Source organism: Coregonus clupeaformis, chromosome 29 (genome assembly GCF_020615455.1).
Source record: "Coregonus clupeaformis isolate EN_2021a chromosome 29, ASM2061545v1, whole genome shotgun sequence".
Classification (NCBI taxonomy): Eukaryota; Metazoa; Chordata; class Actinopteri; order Salmoniformes; family Salmonidae; genus Coregonus; species Coregonus clupeaformis.
In genome coordinates this window covers 58,072,094-58,091,516 of record NC_059220.1, presented here as the reverse complement: position 1 = coordinate 58,091,516, position 19,423 = coordinate 58,072,094, and the positions used below count along the sequence as shown (strand labels likewise).

Genomic DNA, 19,423 nt, shown 5'->3' with positions numbered 1-19,423 from the left:
ATATATCTACTGTAGGAGCCAAGAGTTTAAGGTGTAGGCTAAATATTTAGCTCCCTAGTTGCCTTGTTTTAGTTATGAATGTAATATACTCTTTTAACACCAAAATAACACATTTTTCTGTGAACACATCTTACATTGACACACCTCCTCAGAACACTTAATTTTTTTCTGGAATGTTAAAATGACACTATGGCAGGCTGAATAGAAGAGATATTTCATTATAAGTATTTTTTTAGTTTAGAATGTGCTTGGATTATCTGTGGTCCAACTTGATGATGCACGGTGGCACCGTCTTTCTGACTGCCTGAATGTAATCGGGTCCGAGAGGACCAGTAAGGGTCAGTTCTGGGTGAAAGTGGTCCTGGAAGGGACCTGTCCCATTGGCACCAAACTGGACTGGACCCCAGCCTCCTATCTCTGCTGCTTCAGAATGACATTAACCCCCTCTCTCACCCTCGATGGCCCTGTGCGATCTGCTCAAATTTTCCAATCACCCAGTAAACCTCAACTGCAATAAATCTAATGTAAAAAGGAAGTCCTATGTCTACAGTGTGGATCTGTCCATCTCCTTCGTAGGTATATTTCTATAAAACTGTTGTAGTCTAGTCTGCTTGTTGATGTTGTGCTACCATGAGAAGATCTAAAGCTTTGTTAGATAGGTTAAAAGGTCAATGAATTGTTCACTAATATGCAATAGCCTACATGTTAAATGCTATTATCATTCATTAATCCATTAGATACACCTATATAAGAAAGTGTCTGTTACAATGTAATAGACAGGATAATAGAGCCCTATAGCAAGAAGGGAGATGGACTAGCCTTCAGAATATAAAAAAAGTAGGCCTATGTCTGAAGAAGGTAAAAGTAGGCCTACATGTCTGGGAATTTCTTGACACCCCGCCTCTTTCATGAATAAGTAATTTAAGGTCCCATTCATTGGCTGTTTCTGTCATCTGGCTCGGAGTTTTTACTCAGCAGGCTGCCGGCTTCAGCACGCCAAATGACGAGGAAGTACATCAGAGGCAGTTGAGTCCCTTCCACCCTTTTTAGAAAAATGTCCTTCAATTTCCCGCAATCTGTGCGTAAGTGGGTGTGTCAAATGTAGTGTAGGCTAGTGCTTGGGTACCCTACGCACTCTGAAAAGAGGAAAAGTTCATCATGAGTTTAGTCTGAAACCTACCGCGGACTACCAGGATGGCTGTCTGGACACGAGCGGACAAAAATGGTCAATTAGACCTTTTGCTCCGGGACCGCTGGATTCGGGTAGCCGCCGAATTGACCCGCGAGACTTTCACATTAACGGCCGAAGCAGAGATAAACGCGCACGGGAACAACTTGGATTACAACAATTCAGCGGGCCTGCGAAATGGAATGTCGAACGGAAACGATCCGGGGTTAGCGTCGGGAAATTCGAACCGTGGTCAAAACTCGAACCCAGAGCAACATCCGAACCATGGTGCGCTAGGACGAAGCGTTAGCCCAGCGCGCGGGGGCATCAATCGGGGTCACTACGACGGTTTTAATAGCCCCAGCTCTGGCAAGTATAATCGCGATAACGGTACGAACTCTGATTTTGGCAGCCCGGGGTCCAGTTACGGTAGTCCTGGATCTAGCTTCAGTTCCAGGCATGGCGAAACTTCCATCAATTTAGAATCCGGCGCATCGGAAGCTGTGCGTAAAGTTAGAGTTGTAAAACAAGAGTCGGGCGGGTTGGGGATCAGTATCAAGGGGGGTCGGGAAAACCGAATGCCCATCCTCATATCCAAGATCTTCCCCGGACTTGCAGCTGATCAGAGTCGGGCTCTTCGGGTCGGCGACGCGATCCTGTCAGTCAATGGAAATGACCTTAGGGAGGCTACGCATGATCTAGCGGTCCAGGCTCTAAAAAAGGCCGGGAAAGAGGTTACGCTTGAAGGTAAGTTTCCAAACGCAATAGCGGGGATTTGAGAAGGCCAGTCAGTCTGACAGCAACATTCAGTAGTAGCCTAAACAATGTTCGCTTTATATCCAAATACAACTTTATTCTTCCTCTTTTTAGAAGTTGTAGCCTAGGCCTAGGATGCAGCTGTGGGCCGAATATTGCGTCAGGAAATAGACACACAGAAATACCAAAAATAAGATAATGAGCAGCCAGTTGGATGATGAACATTCAGTATATTGAACTGATTGATGCCCAGGCTACTTTTCCATTTATTTTCAACGTAGCCAGAATTCTGGCCATGGTTTTAGGCTACGATGTTTACTTTCTGGCACATTGCCAGACCACAGCGCATAGCTATAGGTTACTATGTAACCAGTTCACACTCCACAACTGTTGATGGGATTTTAAAGGGGGCGGTGTCAACTGACTCAACGTAGCCTATCATTTGGCCTATTGTAAACAGGAAAGTATTGCACAGTGGTTACAAAATTAGCTACATTGGATTTGTGGCATTGGATTATTTTAGGTAAATCATTGTATGCTAAAACAGTGAATCATCATGTTTGTGTGCTCTTATATTGATTTTAAGAGTACTTTGTTTCCCCGGGGGTTGGAAACAACTGGTCAGTGGCTGAAATGCACTGTGTGGTGGTTAATGTTTTGGAAATTAACCCAGCATGAATACTGAATAAGGTTGGATGTAGAGAGTTGGTTAGTGTGAAGCAGTTTGCGTCATTTAGCAAGTCAAATTAGTTCTCACTATAACCCCCAAAATAAAGTAGTATTTTCTGCTTGTCGTCTGAAATAGGCCTAATAGTCCTAAATAAGAGTTTGTGTAATCTGTGTCTCTCCATTGCGGGCAACCTGGGATTTTGTTTAAGGAATGTGCCAGTTGCCTGTCACTGTTTGTTAGAATGACAGGGAGTGAGTTGTGGTGTTTGTAAATGGACCCCAATTCCAATCTGTCTGCATTCTCCTCATCCTCTGAAGACTCCGATAGGCCTAACCACAGACCGACATAACGTAAGGTCAGAATGAGGTTTCAATTTCCAGACCACTATGTAATGTACACAATACATAAACGCTAGACATTATGGCAATTAGTGACTTCACATTCCTGACCCAGGTTGCTTCCAAGGCCTGTGTAAAACTCTCACACAGGCATGGATTTTGTGTTTCTAACTAATATGATAGCTGCTTTATTTAACCGTTCATAATAAATATGAGCTCACTGTAATGGACATGTAATAACTGAATAACGCTAGTCAATTGGATCATGGCTGTCTTGTTTAGTTTGTCTGATCGTTGGTGGATAGAGGAGGAGGCCATTGTCTGGTTAAAAGGAAGAATAAAAACACTACAAAGAGACAAAGACTCTATTCATAAAATGGGGACAGGCCCGATTAGAGACAGTTATTTTCTTATGCTCACAAGCCAAAACTTACTGACCAATGACCATTGAACATTTCACTTGAGTCTGCAATGCATCATAAAAGCCACCACATATAAAGTATGAATCCAGGTTAATGTTGTATGTAACTAATTTAAGAAACACTGTCGTTATTGATTCATATCAGTGGAAAAAGCACATTTGCTCTCCAGTCTCTCTTTCTTTCTCATCGTTCTTTCATGTTTTTTTCAAGTTGTCTGTGTTTGTAAACAGAGATGGATATCCACATAAATATATCTGAGTATAACCTACTTAACTAAGACATTTGTATGTGTGATTCATTGCATGGACAGTGTAGTAGCATGTGCACTTTGTATAATGTTTATTTTTTTTATCCACATACTGGATATATACAATGCTAATTGGCATGCCATCCTTTTGTGATCCAGGTCAGGGTGAAAATATGTGAGGAAGGGGGGCAGGTGTGTGTGTTTGAATGGGAGCAGCAGAGGTTTTTTTTTGTTGAGTGGGGGCAGGTGTGTATATTTGAGGGGAGCAGAGGGAGCCTCTCCAGAGCCTTCTACAACCCCCCTACCCCCTCCCAATCTGGGGAGTCTGACACACTGTGTGCTGCCAGGCCTTTAATGAGAACAGTCTGTGGCAGGGGGAGGGGGAGAGAAAGGAGGGTGAAGCTGGACAAACCACAGGGGGATTTTGGTCAGAAGAAAAACAGTGGTAAGGGTCTGGGGTGTAAGCGATCACTTAAAGTCATACCCAGGTGAAGGCTACAAGAAGAAGAGAGCAAATGTATACATGATCAAACCATGGGGAAAGGAGCAGGGTGCGCAACAGTGCATGGGTTTGAACCACAACTCATTCAGCCAAATATGAGTTGTAGTCGGTCATATTACCGTGGCTCTACTCCCCTTCCTCCTCTCTGTGGCATTCCTCTGCATTGCTGTGGGCATAGAGGTATGGAGGGAGAGAGACGGACAAGCTCCGCTATGTGTGATGGCACCTCTAGGGACCTCGTCTCATCTCTTTCAATCTCTCGCTCTCTTCTTTTATTTCCTTATTTCTTTCCTTCTTACACACACGCAGACATGCACACACACACGCGGTCCTCTGTGTAGTGCCCTAATTAAAATCCGAACTGGAGCTGAGTGACAATGCTGACAGTTCTAATGAGATCTTTAAACAGCACCAGAGAGGGACAGTGAGGGCATCTTCTGGAACCAACTATCTGACTCAGAACTTTTCACAAAGTTTTAACTCCATGTTGGGTGTGGGACACACTTTCTCCTCGTTCACTTCAACAGAAAACACTGCCATAAAACACCAACATCCTCCTTGTTCCAATGCAGTCTGCACTTACTCAAGCAGAGAGTGTTGGCAGATGGAGATGTAGTGGTAAGCTTCCAAGCCTCCAACATGTATCTTTCCTCTGAGTGCGAGCCAGTGTCATAATGTCTTTGTCACGTATAGCTCAACCTGTCATGGCTAAAGCATATCCGTACAGATACCAGAGCTACAGTAGAGTGGGGACGCAGGAATACCACACACAGAGACAGAGCCTGTACTTAAACATACCATGACATTTATAACCACACTGGAACACTGCAGTGGTGTTGTGACTGGAAAAAGTATTGACTGAGCATCTTTACAGTAAATGTTATGATTACGTTAAAACTTGATTCGTCATTTACTACTCCTCACATTTCTGCACTAAATCATGTGGCTGTGTGTATTGGACATATGACACTATGGCAGTGAGTATAATCTATATTTTGCTCCGTCAGGATTCGCTGTATGACTGTAGCAGGCTCTGTCCATCTTGATTTCTTCAGGGTTGGGTTTTGGTGGGGGTTTCGTCATGCTATAGCTCATATCTTGAGGGCCAGCCGCTTCGTGAAACACACACACACACACACACACATAAACACATACATACACACATACAGTACATAAACACACCAAAAGACTTGCATAAGCAGAAATATTCACTGACACTGTTAATAAGAACAGTGTGGTTTGCAGCGTCTTGGAAATAGGTTCCAATCCTTGGCCTAGTGCCTCACCTCTACCTCCCTCACACACACACACACACACACACACACAGTCCACCCATATTCATTCTAGATGTTTGGGCCAATTACTTTCACAACCCTAATCCTCTCCTACATGCAACAATTACCTCATATTTTCAGCTCCTCATATCGAGTTTCTCAGTCAGAGCAGAGCAATCCAGAGGACTAACATACAGCAGTAGAAGTGAGTGAGAGAGAGACCGTGCGAGAGAGAGAGAGGGAAAGCGAGAATGGAGGAGAAGTGGAATAGGCCGCTGGACCAAATTTGGAAACTGAATCCATGATTTCAGTCAAAGCTATTCTTCTCCAAGCAGTCGACCTGCCAAGCACACAACTGCATCGCCAACTCTCCCACTCAGAGCAACTCCACAAGAGACTAATACCTCCTTATAAGACATTTATTACTCTGTAATTGAGCGTTGCAACTTTTCAACCACAGTCTGAAATATGATCAATCATGTGTTGCTTTTGGACACACTTTTGTACAACTTGAGGTCTATGCATAATTAATCACTAATGTTCTTTATTTTGTGTATTTCTGCATTTCGGTAGTGAAATATATCAGAGAGGTTTCCCCACTGTTTAAGAAGCCTTCCTTGGTGGCAGACCTGCCGTGGGATGGGGTGCGTCCTCAGTCCCCCAACTTCAGTGGCAGTGAGGACTCTGGGTCCCCCAAACACAGCGGGGCCAAGGACCGGAAGATCATCCTCCTCAAAATGTGCTTTATCAGCAGGAACCTGACCATGCCTGACCTGGAGAACAGGTAAGACCTGCATTGTGTGTGTGTGTGTGTGTGTGTGTGTGTGTGTGTGTGTGTGAGTGAATGAGAGAGAGCAATTGAAATGCAGCATGAATGTTGAATGTTGGTTTGGTATGTTTAGTAAGATAATGATGATGAGGACTGTTGACTTCCAAAGGCTCATGGAGCTGCACTCTCCTGATGGCCAGCACACGGTGGTGATGCGCTGTAAGGACGGCCCCAGCGCCCACTCCTGGTTCACAGCCATCCACACTAACATTGCTGCCCTGCTGCCCCAGACCCTGGTCCACATTAACTCCTACCTGGGCTCCAGCACCACCGGGTCACACCCCCAACTCAAACACATCAGCTGGCTGGCAGAACAGGTACTGCACTCATATAGGCCTTCAGAATAAATTACACAAACACACTTAATATTAAGCAAAATAACCAAATTGAAGGACTGTATGCTGCTGTCAAGTACACTTATGTACAGATTCACACATACAGCATTGTGTAGTGTTGTTCAGTCTTGTACAATAGTGCATGTGTACTGTAAAGAGTTAAATGGATCACTGTGTTTTCTGAACTTTCAGTTGTGATATTCTGTAGTCTTTTAAATGTGCTGTCTTATATGTTGTGCAAATCAGAATAAAATCAGAATGTATTTCAAGTGCAGTTTACATGGGTCACAAGTCACAGCACACTTTACACATAATTAAAAAGAACAATAGAGAAAACACGATTGAAGAAAGGGCAACAATGGGGAAAAGCGAGAAACAGCTCAACAAAATGAATGCAGCAAATAGTCCACAGGGCATAGCAGCATGGGAGCAATAGTCCACAAAGCAGGTAGCGGTGTAGTGTCAGTATACCATGTTAAATGTATAGATATTGTCTGTGTGTGTTTTTAATTGGCCATGTTGAGGGTTGACAGGACGCACTTTGAGACAGAAAACCAAAGGAAGCTGCCGTTGCATTAACTATTTCCTCTGGGCCCACCTAGCATGACACACACACACACCTACACAAACAGATATGGAAAATCTCATCAGAAATGACATGAGCACTTTGACACTCACTTCTCTCATGCTGTCTCTCTTTCTTTATGGTGTAGGTCCAGCTGGATGGTGGGCGGCACCAGTTCCGACCAATCGTCATGGCACTGACAGAGAAAGATATCCTGCTGTTTGAATCAGTGCCATGGAACCGCGAAGCCTGGTCCACACCCCTGCTCACACACCCACTACTCGCCACAAGGTAGGACAACAAGTTTGCCAGGCAGAATTAGAATGAAGGTTGTATCTCTCTTTTTATGTCTGTCTGTCTGTCTCTCTCTCTCTCTGCCTTTTTCACTCTGCGATGTGTTGGCATTTTGTTATCATAACTTATGAATCACTGGGAGGCGCAAAGAGTGAGCTGATATAACCTTTTGTGGTATGTTCGCATTTCTCTGTAGACTGGTGCACTCTGGCAGTGCCCGCAGTTCCCCGGCGCAGGGGGCAGACCTGGTGTTTGCCACTCGGACGGGTACAGGGCGGGGCATCGAGTCCCATGTGTTCCGGGTAGAGACACACTGGGACCTGTCCTCGTGGACCCGGGCACTGGTGCAGGGGGCGCATGCTGCCGCAGAACTCATTAAGGAGGTCTCCATTGGTGAGTGTGTGTGTGTCTGTCTGTAGGTCTGTATGTCTAACATTGGTGAGTGGATGTGTGTCTGTATGTCTAACATTGGTGAGTGGATGTGTGTCTGTATGTCTAACATTGGTGAGTGGATGTGTGTCTGTATGTCTAACATTGGTGAGTGGATGTGTGTCTGTATGTCTAACATTGGTGAGTGGATGTGTGTCTGTATGTCTAACATTGGTGAGTGGATGTGTGTCTGTATATCTAACATTGGTGAGTGGATGTGTGTCTGTATGTCTAATGATGGTAAGTGTATGTGTGTCTGCATTTCTAACATTGGTTTGTCTAACTATCTGCATATATTATTGAGTGAAGCTTTGGAATCACATGATTCACTTCTCACTGTGATACAGGAAGTAGCGACAGAAAAAAGTGAATGTACCAAAAACACCAGTGGGAAAAAAAAGTTGTAAAGGAAGAAGCTTAGTCAGTTGGGGGAATGTTTCCACTCAATAGAGAACAATAGTTGGCTGCTAGTATGTGCTGGAAATGTTCAGTCTTTTCCTTCCCTATTCCACTGCAACACAAACATATTCATAAACGTTTTCACACAGGCACATACATACTGTTCCAATTACACACACACACACACACACGTTTACTTTGTGCAGTACTGTTCTCACACTTCCCTCCCTCTGTCTCTCAGGTTGCATGCTGAACAGGCAGGACGTTCGCCTCATACTGCACTATGAGAAGGGCTTCACTGTGACCCGGGAGCCAGGGGAGTCTGCAGGGGGTGCTGTGCTCTACAGATACCCCTTCGAGAAGCTCAAGATGTCTGCAGACGACGGGATCCGCAACCTCTACCTGGACTTTGGAGGTCCAGAGGGCGAAATGGTAAGCTACATCACTGTTAGAGTGCAATGGTCTAAAAGTCCATTGAATGTATTGATTCATGTACTGTTTGTATGTTTTATCTTGTCTCATTCTTTCAGGTGTTTGACCTGCACTCTGGCCCCAAGCCCATGGTGTTTGTTCTTCATTCCTTCCTGTCTGCCAAACTGACTCGTCTGGGCCTGCTGACGTGAAGTGGGAAGAGGCTGGAGTCGGGAACATACCCATAAATATTCATATTTTTACTATGCATCATTCATCACAGCCTTCCAATATACTTTTGGCTATTTTTATGCATGTACTCTGTTCTTGTCAGGCGAATGAGTGATTTTGTGATGAACAGAGTATGTGTTTGTTCATATGAGCATGTGTACATGCAATTGGGTTTCCAAGTTGATAACTGAGTGTGAGTGGCCTAGAGCATACTGCCAGAATGAATGGGTTTATACTTTTGCATTTCTGTTGGCTTTATAGAGTGCCTGTTACTCGAAAACTGATTATCTAGCACATTATCCAAAATGACTGTTATAATCAGGATTGCCAACTGTGCCTTGTTAAATGTTATTTTTAGTGTGTGTAGAAGTATTCTGTATTTTCAAAAGGTAATAGGTTTAAAGCAAAGTAAGCTTTCAACAACAAGTAGTATTATTCTTATATTGTTAACATGCTATTTCTGTACTGTTTTTCAGTTAATTATTTTGTATGTATATCCTATGTTTAGCATTACTTGACTATGAAAATGTGATGCTATTTTTGAGCATTTACAAAACCATGGTGTAACACCAGTGACCCCTGTCATCTGCCTCAAAGTCAACCTGCTCTCCAGTAGGCTAGTCACACTGCCAAACCATTGTCCCATGCTGCCTGAGAACACCACTTCCCTTTATCATTCCCTTCTGCATTGGCTCTAAGCCAATGCTTTCTATTAAAGCTCATGAGGTCATACCTAAGCTTCTCTGCCTTTTTCTGACCTCATCTTTTTCTGTGTTTCCTGAGGAAGTTTTGTATACACACAATGCAAACATGATATTTACTGTCAATAGGCATCCACAGTAAAGTCACTGAGCTACAAGCTGTCTGCTAAGTGTTCTGGGGAATGTTTCCACCCAGTACGTAATTAAAATAAGCGATATACCTATAAAGAACGTTCAAAGATGTTCATTCAGCACTATGATATCTGAGAAAATACAATTTCAGCTGCAATATGGTACCTCATCATGTCCATTTAGTGAAAGGAAGCGTTGGATGCTTTTACTAGCACAAATAGGATGCTATTCTTTTATTTTGTTTTATCATCTTGCTGTATGTGACCTCTGTCTCTGTGTCCTACATATGTTAAAGCTCTTTTTCAGACCCTGCTCTACCACGTGATCATCCTAACAGCTTGTCTCAGTATGTAAGCGGATACTGTAAGTGGGGCCTAGTGGATGCTGCCAACTGTATGACTGAACTCTATCCCAATTCAGTCTCTGTAGGCCTACTTCTAATAATGGACATTTCTATCAATACAGACCTGAACTGTTCCGTTTCAAGCTTGATAGCCACCTTAGTTTACCCATGAATGTATCTTAATTCGCATTTCACAGTTTGACAAACTGTCATATCTTTGTTTTCCTTTTGGTTGTTAGTTTTGAGCTGTATACTGTTATAGCAACGCTTCTTTTTTTTGAGAAAGGGTTATTTAACCAAAGTTACATGTGGCAGCTTGCGTTCCACACAATCATTTAGCAGAGAAAGCATAGGAGAAACACTGCTGCTGCAAACCTGTTATATGCAAAGTATTTTAGACTTCCAAGCCTGCATTAAGATATATGCAATGTATGATAATAATGTAATAATCTAAAATGTAAATATCTATAAGAATAAAACATGTTAATGTCCAACTGTAACAAATGGTTTTGTTGTCTGTCATTGCAGTGGAAAGAAAGCTGGTTCAGAAAAGCCAAACTAAAAATATATAGATTTCGCAATACGGTGCCACTCCTCTCCTAAAAAAATAACATCTGACTCAGTCATCATCCTGTCCGCTACGCAGCAGCACCTCTGTTTTTCTTCTCTTTCAGGAGTGACGCAGACGCTGCATGAATGTCTGTAGTTACCACTAGCTACGGTTGTTGCTGTTGCCTGGGCCGTGGCTGTCGAATCCCCGCTGTCAAATAGGCTAGCGAAGCTACCTTTGTCATGATTATTGCAGCAACCTCTCTCCTGAAAATATAGCAAACATATTTTGAAAGATACCTTGAATTAGCATCAGAGACGCTGGGCGAAGAGTAGAAGAGTGAGATGAAATGACAACGTCAACATTACAGGTAGAAAAACATTAGCTAGCTAGCTAACGTAGCTTGCTAACTTGTGTCAACAAAATATATCTGACGTTATCACCATTAGTTTACGAGCTACACTATTATACATTCTGTTTAATAGTTACCAGTCAACTTTTTATTGAACTGAATACTGTAGCTACAACAATAACACCACATTTTCCACTGTTGTTTGTTTGAACATTGGCACAAATAACTGTTACGAGGCCATGTATCTATCTTGTAATGGAATGTCTTGCAAACAAAATAGTTTGCTGGTCAAGTCTAGTTAGTATTAGTAGTTATTAGTAAGTCTGTAAATGTCAGCTATAATCTGTTACAGTATATGGATTCCAACCTTAAAGGTAAATCTACAGTTTATTTGTTTGGTTTGACCCATGGTCTGAACCTGGACTCCCCTATTTTTTTATCGTTCATCCCTTCCTCTCTTCCCTCACACAGAAAGCGATTGATCTTGTGACCAAAGCCACAGAGGAGGACAAGAACAAGAACTATGAGGAGGCCTTGCGCCTTTACCAGCATGCAGTGGAGTACTTCCTGCATGCTATCAAGTGTGAGAGTGAAATTTAATATTTTCCTGGCCCAGTCCAATTTGTTTAAGTATGCAGAGTGGAAATAAGGTTGTTGTTTATGGAGGCAAAAAGTAATGTATTTTGATCTCTTCTTCCAGATGAGGCCCACAGTGACAAGGCAAAGGAGAGCATACGTGGAAAGTGTATGCAGTACCTAGACCGGGCCGAGAAACTCAAAGATTTCTTGAAAAACAAAGAAAAAGCAGGGAAGAAGCCTGTCAAGGAAGCACAGAGTAATGATAAGTATGTTGACGTCACACATCTGTTCACACAGACACTGGCCTACATTAACACAAGCATACCTAGGAAATAACACTTTGCTAAACAGACAACAAACACTGTGTATGCATGCATTGCAGACAATAACAAGGGCCACATAGTCACTGGCACCAAATAGTTTGTTTCACATGTACACATTCCTTCTAGGAGTGACAGTGACAGTGAGGGTGAAAACCCAGAGAGAAAGAAACTGCAGGAGCAACTGATGGGTGAGTGTGTCTCCTCTTTCACACACCAGCTGTCTAAACTGTGTGTCATGTTCATGAAGGAAATTAACTTGGATGCTAAACTGATCCATGTCCTGGTACAGGTGCCATTGTAATGGAAAAGCCCAATGTCCGGTGGAACGATGTAGCTGGACTGGAGGGAGCTAAGGAGGCCCTGAAGGAAGCTGTAATCCTGCCAATTAAATTCCCTCACCTCTTCACAGGTTAGTCTGCCTTTTATTTCTCACATATACAGTGCCTTCGGAAAGTATTCAGACCCCTTGACTTTTTCCACATTTTGTTACGTTACAGCCGCTTTCTAAAATGGATTGAATAAAAAAAAATCTCAGCAATCTACACACAATACCCCATAATGACAAAGCGAAAACAGTTTTTTTGAAATTTTTGCAAATGTATTAAAAATTAAAAACAGAAATACCTTATTTACATAAGTATTCAGAATCTTTGCTCTGAGACTCGAAATTGAGCTCAGGTGCATCCTGTTTCCATTGATCAACCTTGAGATGTTTCTACAACTTGATTGGAGTCCACCTGTGGTAAATACAATTGATTGGACATGATTTGGAAAGGCACACACCTGTCTATATAAGGGCCCACGGTTGACAGTGCATGTCAGAGCAAAAACCAAGCCATGAGGTCGAGGGAGACAGGATTGTGTCGAGGCACAGATCTGGGGAAGGGTACCAAAAAATGTCTGCAGCATTGAAGGTCCCCAAGGACACAGTGGCCTCCATCATTCTTAAATGGAAGAAGTTGGGAACCACCAAGACTCGTCCTAGAGCTGGTCGCCCGGCCAAACTGGTCAATCGGGTGAGAATGGCCTTGGTCAGGTAGGTGACCAAGAACCCGATTGTCACTCTGACAGAGCTCTAGAGTTCCTCTGTCAAGATGGGAGAACCTTCTAGAAGGACAACTATCTCTGCAGCACTCCACCAATCAGGCCTTTATGGTAGAGTGGCCAGACGGAAGCCACTCTTCAGTAAAAGGCACATGACAGTCCGCTTGGCGTTTGCCAAAAGGCACCTAAAGACTCTCAGACCATGAGAAACAAGATTCTCTGGTCTGATGAAACCAAGATTGATCTCTTTGGCCTGAATGCCAAGCTTCACATCTGGAGGAAACCTGGCACCATCCCTACGGTGAAGCATGGTGGTGGCAGCATCATGCTGTGGGGATGTTTTTCAGCGGCAGGGATTGGGAGACTAGTCAGGATCGAGGGAAAGATGAACGGAGCAAAGTACAGAGAGACCCTTGATGAAAACCTGCTCCAGAGAGCTCAGGACCTCAGACTGGGGTGAAGGTTCACCGTCCAACAGGACAACGACCCTAAGCACACAGCAAAGACAACGCAGGAGTGGCTTCGGGACAAGTCTCTGAATGTCACTGAGTGGCCCAGCCAGAGCCCGGACTTGAACCTGATTGAACATCTCTGGAGAGACCTGAAAATAGCTGTGCAGCAACGCTCCCCATCCAACCCGACAGAGCTTGAGAGGATCTGCAGAGATGAATGGGAGAAACTCTCCAAATACAGGTGTGCCAAACTTGTAGCGTCATACCCAAGAAGGCTCGATGCTGTAATCGCTGCCAAAGGTGCTTCAATAAAGTACTGAGTAAAGGGTCTGAATACTTATGTAAATGTTATATTTCCGTTTTTTTATGTTTAATAAATTTGCAAAAATTTCAAACAGTTTTTGCTTTGTCATTATTGGGTATTGTGTGTAGATTGAGGGGGAATTTTTTTTTAATAAATTTTTGAATAAAGCTGTAACAAAATGTGGAAAAAGTCAAGGGGTCTGAATACTTTCTGAAGGCACTGTATACTCTCTCGCTATCTTCTGCATGGATGTGTCGCCATAATGATATAATACTGTATGTGTTTTCTGTCTATTTGTTCATTATGCTTCAATGTGTCTCTGGTTGCAGGCAAACGCACTCCATGGAGAGGGATTCTTCTCTTTGGACCACCTGGGACAGGAAAGTCTTACCTGGCCAAAGCAGTAGCCACAGAAGCCAACAACTCCACCTTCTTCTCTGTGTCATCATCAGACCTCATGTCCAAGTGGCTTGGAGAGAGTGAGAAGTGAGACATAATTTCTAATTTGTAATTCTACTGTTTGTGTAAATCTCAATTATGCATCCACACCTGATTGGACAAAAAATTTTTTGTCACTGATACTTATGTATCCTGTTGAATGTTTGTGCCTATCTTTCTCTCTCCATCCGTCAGACTGGTGAAGAACCTGTTTGATCTTGCCCGCCAGCACAAGCCCTCCATCATCTTTATTGACGAGGTGGACTCGCTCTGTGGCTCCAGGAATGAGAATGAGAGTGAGGCAGCCCGGCGGATTAAGACCGAGTTCCTGGTACAGATGCAAGGTGAGAATTTAGTCTACAGTCTACACCCACTCCCCACTTTCTGCCAAGACACCTTTTACACTTCAGATCAAACAAACACCCCATCAAAGAGGACTTAACTTAAGTCTACTGCATCAGTTGACTTGACCTTTCCGATTCAATGCGTAACATGTTCTATATAAGCAACAGGCTTACATAGTCTTCATTCCTCCTCTCTGATTGACAGGTGTGGGCAACAACAACGATGGAATCCTCACCCTTGGGGCCACTAACATTCCCTGGGTTCTGGATGCTGCCATCCGGAGAAGGTCAGTAGTCAATAAAGGGACAAGTTGGGATGGGTCATACAGTATGTTTGTTGTTTTAACAGATTCACAAAAGTAATGATAAAGACTGAATATTTGATTAAACTGTCTGTACCTATTAATGTAGATTCCATTGAGTGGAAGACCAGCCCTGGATTTTTCTTGAATTGTTTGTACAACAGTAGATAAACACCCAAAATGGGAAATGTTTTGTGTTGTATTGTTCAAGCAAAAATAATTTCCTAATGGATACAATAGTCATCATCAAGCATTCTCATCAGAATTATGTCACCTTCAGGTTTGAGAAGCGTATCTACATCCCTCTCCCAGAGGAGCCCGCCAGGTCCCAGATGTTCCGGCTGCACCTGGGCAACACACCCCACAGCCTGAGTGACGCAGACCTGCGTCAGCTTGCCAAAAAGACAGAAGGCTACTCCGGGGCTGACATCAGCGTCATCGTACGAGATGCCCTCATGCAGCCTGTCAGGAAAGTGCAGTCAGCCACACACTTCAAAAAGGTAATTTATACCCATGATCAATGTTCCCTCAACAAAATGGCCGCACTGAGCAAATTTCAGGTCTGCTGTGTGCAAACTTGAACTTTGTGAAAATTCTGTGCAACTTCCAGCGCGCGTTTACTATGAACATTGAGGCTGTACCTGCTTTAAGTTACAGTTTTAAGAGTGGCGAAGTAGGCTACTGTGGCTATTTGATCATAATGTAGGCCTAGCAGAGTGGCCTACCATCAAAAACAATGGAGTAAATTTGTCCCATAATAGCTGTTCTATCATCCAGCCTACAGTAGCAGCCAATGTGTGGTGTTCAATGTAGGCCTACATTCATTGAGACTTTTGGAGAGAAAAAACATGCAGGGTTTGACATTAACCTGTTTATCCACTTGTCCTTCAGACAAGGAGGTGACTGAAAATGTTATTGTTTGATGCAAGCTACCACTTGACAAAATAAAATGCATTATTATTCCCATACCATTATTATAGAGAATCAGACAAATTATGCCACCCTCTTCCTATTGGCTACTTTGCTTATTCAAGCCTGACTCAAAATACAGCACTGCCCCTTTAAGACAAAAAGAAAAGCTCTTTACCTGACTAGCTTTTCAAAGATGTCTAGAAATGTATACGTTTGTGCTCTTGTAGGAAGCAATCACTTGCCTATTACTGACTACAAATGATCTATAACTGGACTAATAACTCACTAACTAGCAAAGGATATGAACAAAATGTGCACACGTGGCTACATGCAGCTCTCACTTTGATCTCAAAACAAGCGCATCTACTCACGACCACAACTGTAAACACAGTCCAGTTTAAAGTAAAACCACATATCCATATATGACAATGGTCTATTTGCATATAGGCCTACTGCAACTCTGATTGGCTACACAGTCTGTGTAGAGTATGTGTCGTGCACAACAGAATCCTACAACAAAATCTCTTGCATAGTTTGTTTCGGTATGTTGCATTGAAAGTGGCTAATATTGCGTTGATTCGATCACAATTCCCACAGTAAAGGGAAACGTTGATAGTGGTAACTAACAGGGAAAACTCTAGAAAGTTGAGTGAAGTTCAATCTCATGCTTCTCTCAATGGGCTGATATTTCTTCTGCGCTCTGCGTGGCAGTCTTGGGCTATTGCGTATCCGCGCGCAGCTTAGAGGGAACATTGCCCATGATGTAGGAACTCTTTTGCAGTTGACTCTTGTACAACACACTAAAGGTGTATCTCTTTCTCTACTACTGAGGAGATTTAAGATAGTTTGTTTGTTTGTTATGGTACTCAAGGTGCGAGGGCCATCCCGTGCCAACAGTCAATTGATGGTGGATGACCTTCTGACCCCGTGTTCACCTGGGGACCCAGCTGCCATAGAATTAACCTGGATGGATGTGCCTAGCGACAAGCTGCTGGAGCCCATCGTCTGCATGGTGAGAAACACACATCCACAACACTGACACTCACAATGCTCACTCACACATACACTACCGTTCAAAAGTTTGGGGTCACTTAGAAATGTCCTTGTTTTCGAAAGAAAAGCAAATATTTTGTCCATTAAAATAACATCAAATTGATCAGAAATACAGTGTAGACATTGTTAATGTTGTAAATGGCTATTGTAGCTGGAAACGTCTGATTATTTTATGGAATATCTACATAGGCGTACAGAGGCCAATTATCAGCAACCATCAGTCCTGTGTTCCAATGGCACGTTGTGTTTGCTAATCCAAGTTTATCATTTTAAAAGGCTAATTGATCATTAGAAAACCCTTTTGCAATTATATGTTAGCAGAGCTGAAAACTGTTGTGCTGATTAAAGAAGCAATAAAACTGGCCTTCTTGAGACTAGTTGAGTATCTGGAGCATCAGAAATTGTGGGTTCGATTACAGGATCAAAATGGCCAGAAACAAATAACTTTCTTCTGAAACTCGTCAGTCTATTCTTGTTCTGAGAAATGAAGGCTATTCCATGCAAGAAATTGCCAAGAAACTGAAGATCTCGTACAACGCTGTGTACTACTCCCTTCACAGAACAGCGCAAACTGGCTCAAACCAGAATAGAAAGAGGAGTAGGGAGGCCCCGGTGCACAACTGAGCAAGAGGACAAATACATTAGTGTCTAGTTTGAGAACCGGACGCCTCACAGGTCCTCAACTAGCAGCTTCATTAAATAGTACCCGCAAAACACCAGTCTCAACGTCAACAGTGAAGAGGCGACTCTGGGATGCTGACCTAGGCAGAGTTGCAAAGAAAAAGTCCAGTGTCTGTGTTCTTTTGCCCATCTTAATCTTTTCTTTTTATTGGCCAGTCTGAGATATGCCTTTTTCTTTGCAACTCTGCCTAGGTCAGCATCCCGGAGTCGCCTCTTCACTGTTGACGTTGAGACTGGTGTTTTGCGGGTACTATTTAATGAAGCTGCTAGTTCTGTGAAGGGAGTAGTACACAGCGTTGTACGAGATCTTCAGTTTCTTGGCAATTTCTCGCATGGAGAATAGCCTTAATTTCTCAGAACAAGAATAGACTGACGAGTTTCAGAAGAAAGTTCTTTGTTTCTGGCCATTTGGATCCTATAATCGAACCCACAATTTCTGATGCTCCAGATACTCAACTAGTCTCAAGAAGGCCAGTTTTATTGCTTCATTAATCAGCACAACAGTTTTCAGCTGTGAATTGCAAAAGGGTTTTCTAATGATCAATTAGCCTTTTAAAATGATAAACTTGGATTAGCAAACACAACGTGCCATTGGAACACAGGACTGATGGTTGCTGATAATTGGCCTCTGTACGCCTATGTAGATATTCCATTAAAATCAGCAGTTTCCAGCTACAATAGCCATTTACAACATTAACAATGTCTACACTGTATTTCTGATCAATTTGATATTTTAATGGACAAAAAAATTGCTTTTCTTTCGAAAACAAGGACATTTCTAAGTGACCCCAAACTTTTGAACGGTAGTGTACATGCTGTTTTTCAACATACACATTCAGGCATTACACACTCATATTTGTACAAATACTGAACAGTGCTAATGGTTTGTCCTCTGCCCTCCAGTCTGACATGCTGCGGTCCCTGTCCACCACGCGTCCCACAGTCAACACTGAGGACTTGTTCAAGGTCAGGAAGTTCACAGAGGACTTTGGACAGGAGGGCTGAGAGGTCCTGGTCAGCCAGGGGCTTCACTACTCCTTACCCTGTCTCTCCTCTCAAGCCCCATTCATACAACCTCCTGTCAAGTAATAGCTGCAGTACTACCACACTACAAACTTGGACTTGTTCGACTAACCTGCATTGGCAAGAATGATGGAGCATTTTAACCTCATAAATATTATTTCCCTCCGATCATACACTATTGCAGTCCTGAAGACTGAGACTATATTTTTCTTTGCCATCCTGCACTTTTTAAAGTTGTTAATCATTATGAAGGAGGGGTGAAGAGCTTTGAACAATTACATGTAACATAGCTCTTGTCTCGCATGTGTGTAAGTGCATACATGTTTTATTCAATGTGTAAGTCATAGGCTGATCTTTTGACCAATCAGATCAGCTCTGAAAAATATCTGATGTGATTGGTCAAAAGACCAATTAGTGGAAAAAATATCAGAATTGGGCTGCCTGTCTAAACGCAGCCTTAATGTATGTCTTGTGTATGATCGCTCTGTTTACTTAGCTTTTGACTGACCATAGCTGCTCCAGTGTTGCCACCTCTCCCAGTCCCCACTAGAGCTGCCCCTATGTTACAGGCAGTGTTACGTACACTATTTATGATTATTTATTTTATCTCATCATTGAGTGGGAGAGGTGTTTAGATTTCAGTATTTCTCTGTTGACATGTTATGTGACTGAAGATGGGGACAAGAGCCCTTTTCTATTTCTGGATTTGAGCATTGAAAATAATAGTTCCATGACAGACATGATCACATTGTTCCAACATGTCATAATAGTATTGCTGTGTCTCTGTATAGTTGGGGGTATCGGTTCAGTAATACTGAAGTCAGTTCTGGTCCCAGAGGGGATCTCACTGCTGTTACACATATCCATGATAACCAAGTTACCCTGACTTAATAAAACCTGAATTTAAAAATAATAAGATTTGTGATGATTATATTTCAACTTTACATTATCCCTGTTATTATATAGCATTTCACTGGCTAATAAAGACTACAACCTTTATTTATTTCTACCCATATTTTT

The 19,423-nt window shown here is 42.8% G+C and overlaps 2 protein-coding genes across 2 annotated transcripts; both read left to right on the top strand.

Annotated features, from left to right (window-relative positions):
* Positions 1–1,000: 1,000 nt before the first annotated feature.
* On the top strand, positions 1,001–9,602 carry sntb2 (syntrophin, beta 2). The gene is made up of 7 exons (XM_041890077.1): positions 1,001–1,915; positions 5,951–6,161; positions 6,316–6,523; positions 7,255–7,397; positions 7,597–7,793; positions 8,470–8,660; positions 8,759–9,602. Exons 1-7 carry the CDS (start codon positions 1,195–1,197, stop codon positions 8,849–8,851), a joined length of 1,764 nt encoding a protein of 587 aa, XP_041746011.1. The 5' UTR covers positions 1,001–1,194; the 3' UTR covers positions 8,852–9,602.
* A 1,096-nt stretch (positions 9,603–10,698) lies between these two features.
* vps4a (vacuolar protein sorting 4 homolog A) lies at positions 10,699–19,402 on the top strand. Its single transcript, XM_041890072.2, has 11 exons — positions 10,699–10,966; positions 11,420–11,531; positions 11,649–11,793; positions 11,977–12,038; positions 12,140–12,259; positions 13,980–14,136; positions 14,284–14,432; positions 14,638–14,719; positions 15,015–15,234; positions 16,518–16,658; positions 18,284–19,402. Exons 1-11 carry the CDS (start codon positions 10,946–10,948, stop codon positions 18,383–18,385), a joined length of 1,311 nt encoding a protein of 436 aa, XP_041746006.1. The 5' UTR covers positions 10,699–10,945; the 3' UTR covers positions 18,386–19,402.
* Positions 19,403–19,423: the final 21 nt, after the last annotated feature.

Excerpts from the sequence above, each read along its gene's own strand:
- sntb2 (XM_041890077.1), top strand. The coding sequence starts at position 1,195 with ATGGCTGTCTGGACACGAGCGGACAAAAATGGTCAATTAGACCTTTTG. Across the intron at positions 6,162-6,315 it reads ATGCCTGACCTGGAGAACAG|GCTCATGGAGCTGCACTCTC; the intron begins GTAAGACCTGCA and ends TGACTTCCAAAG. Across the intron at positions 7,398-7,596 it reads CACCCACTACTCGCCACAAG|ACTGGTGCACTCTGGCAGTG; the intron begins GTAGGACAACAA and ends ATTTCTCTGTAG.
- vps4a (XM_041890072.2), top strand. The coding sequence starts at position 10,946 with ATGACAACGTCAACATTACAG. Across the intron at positions 12,260-13,979 it reads ATTCCCTCACCTCTTCACAG|GCAAACGCACTCCATGGAGA; the intron begins GTTAGTCTGCCT and ends CTCTGGTTGCAG. Across the intron at positions 15,235-16,517 it reads CAGCCACACACTTCAAAAAG|GTGCGAGGGCCATCCCGTGC; the intron begins GTAATTTATACC and ends ATGGTACTCAAG.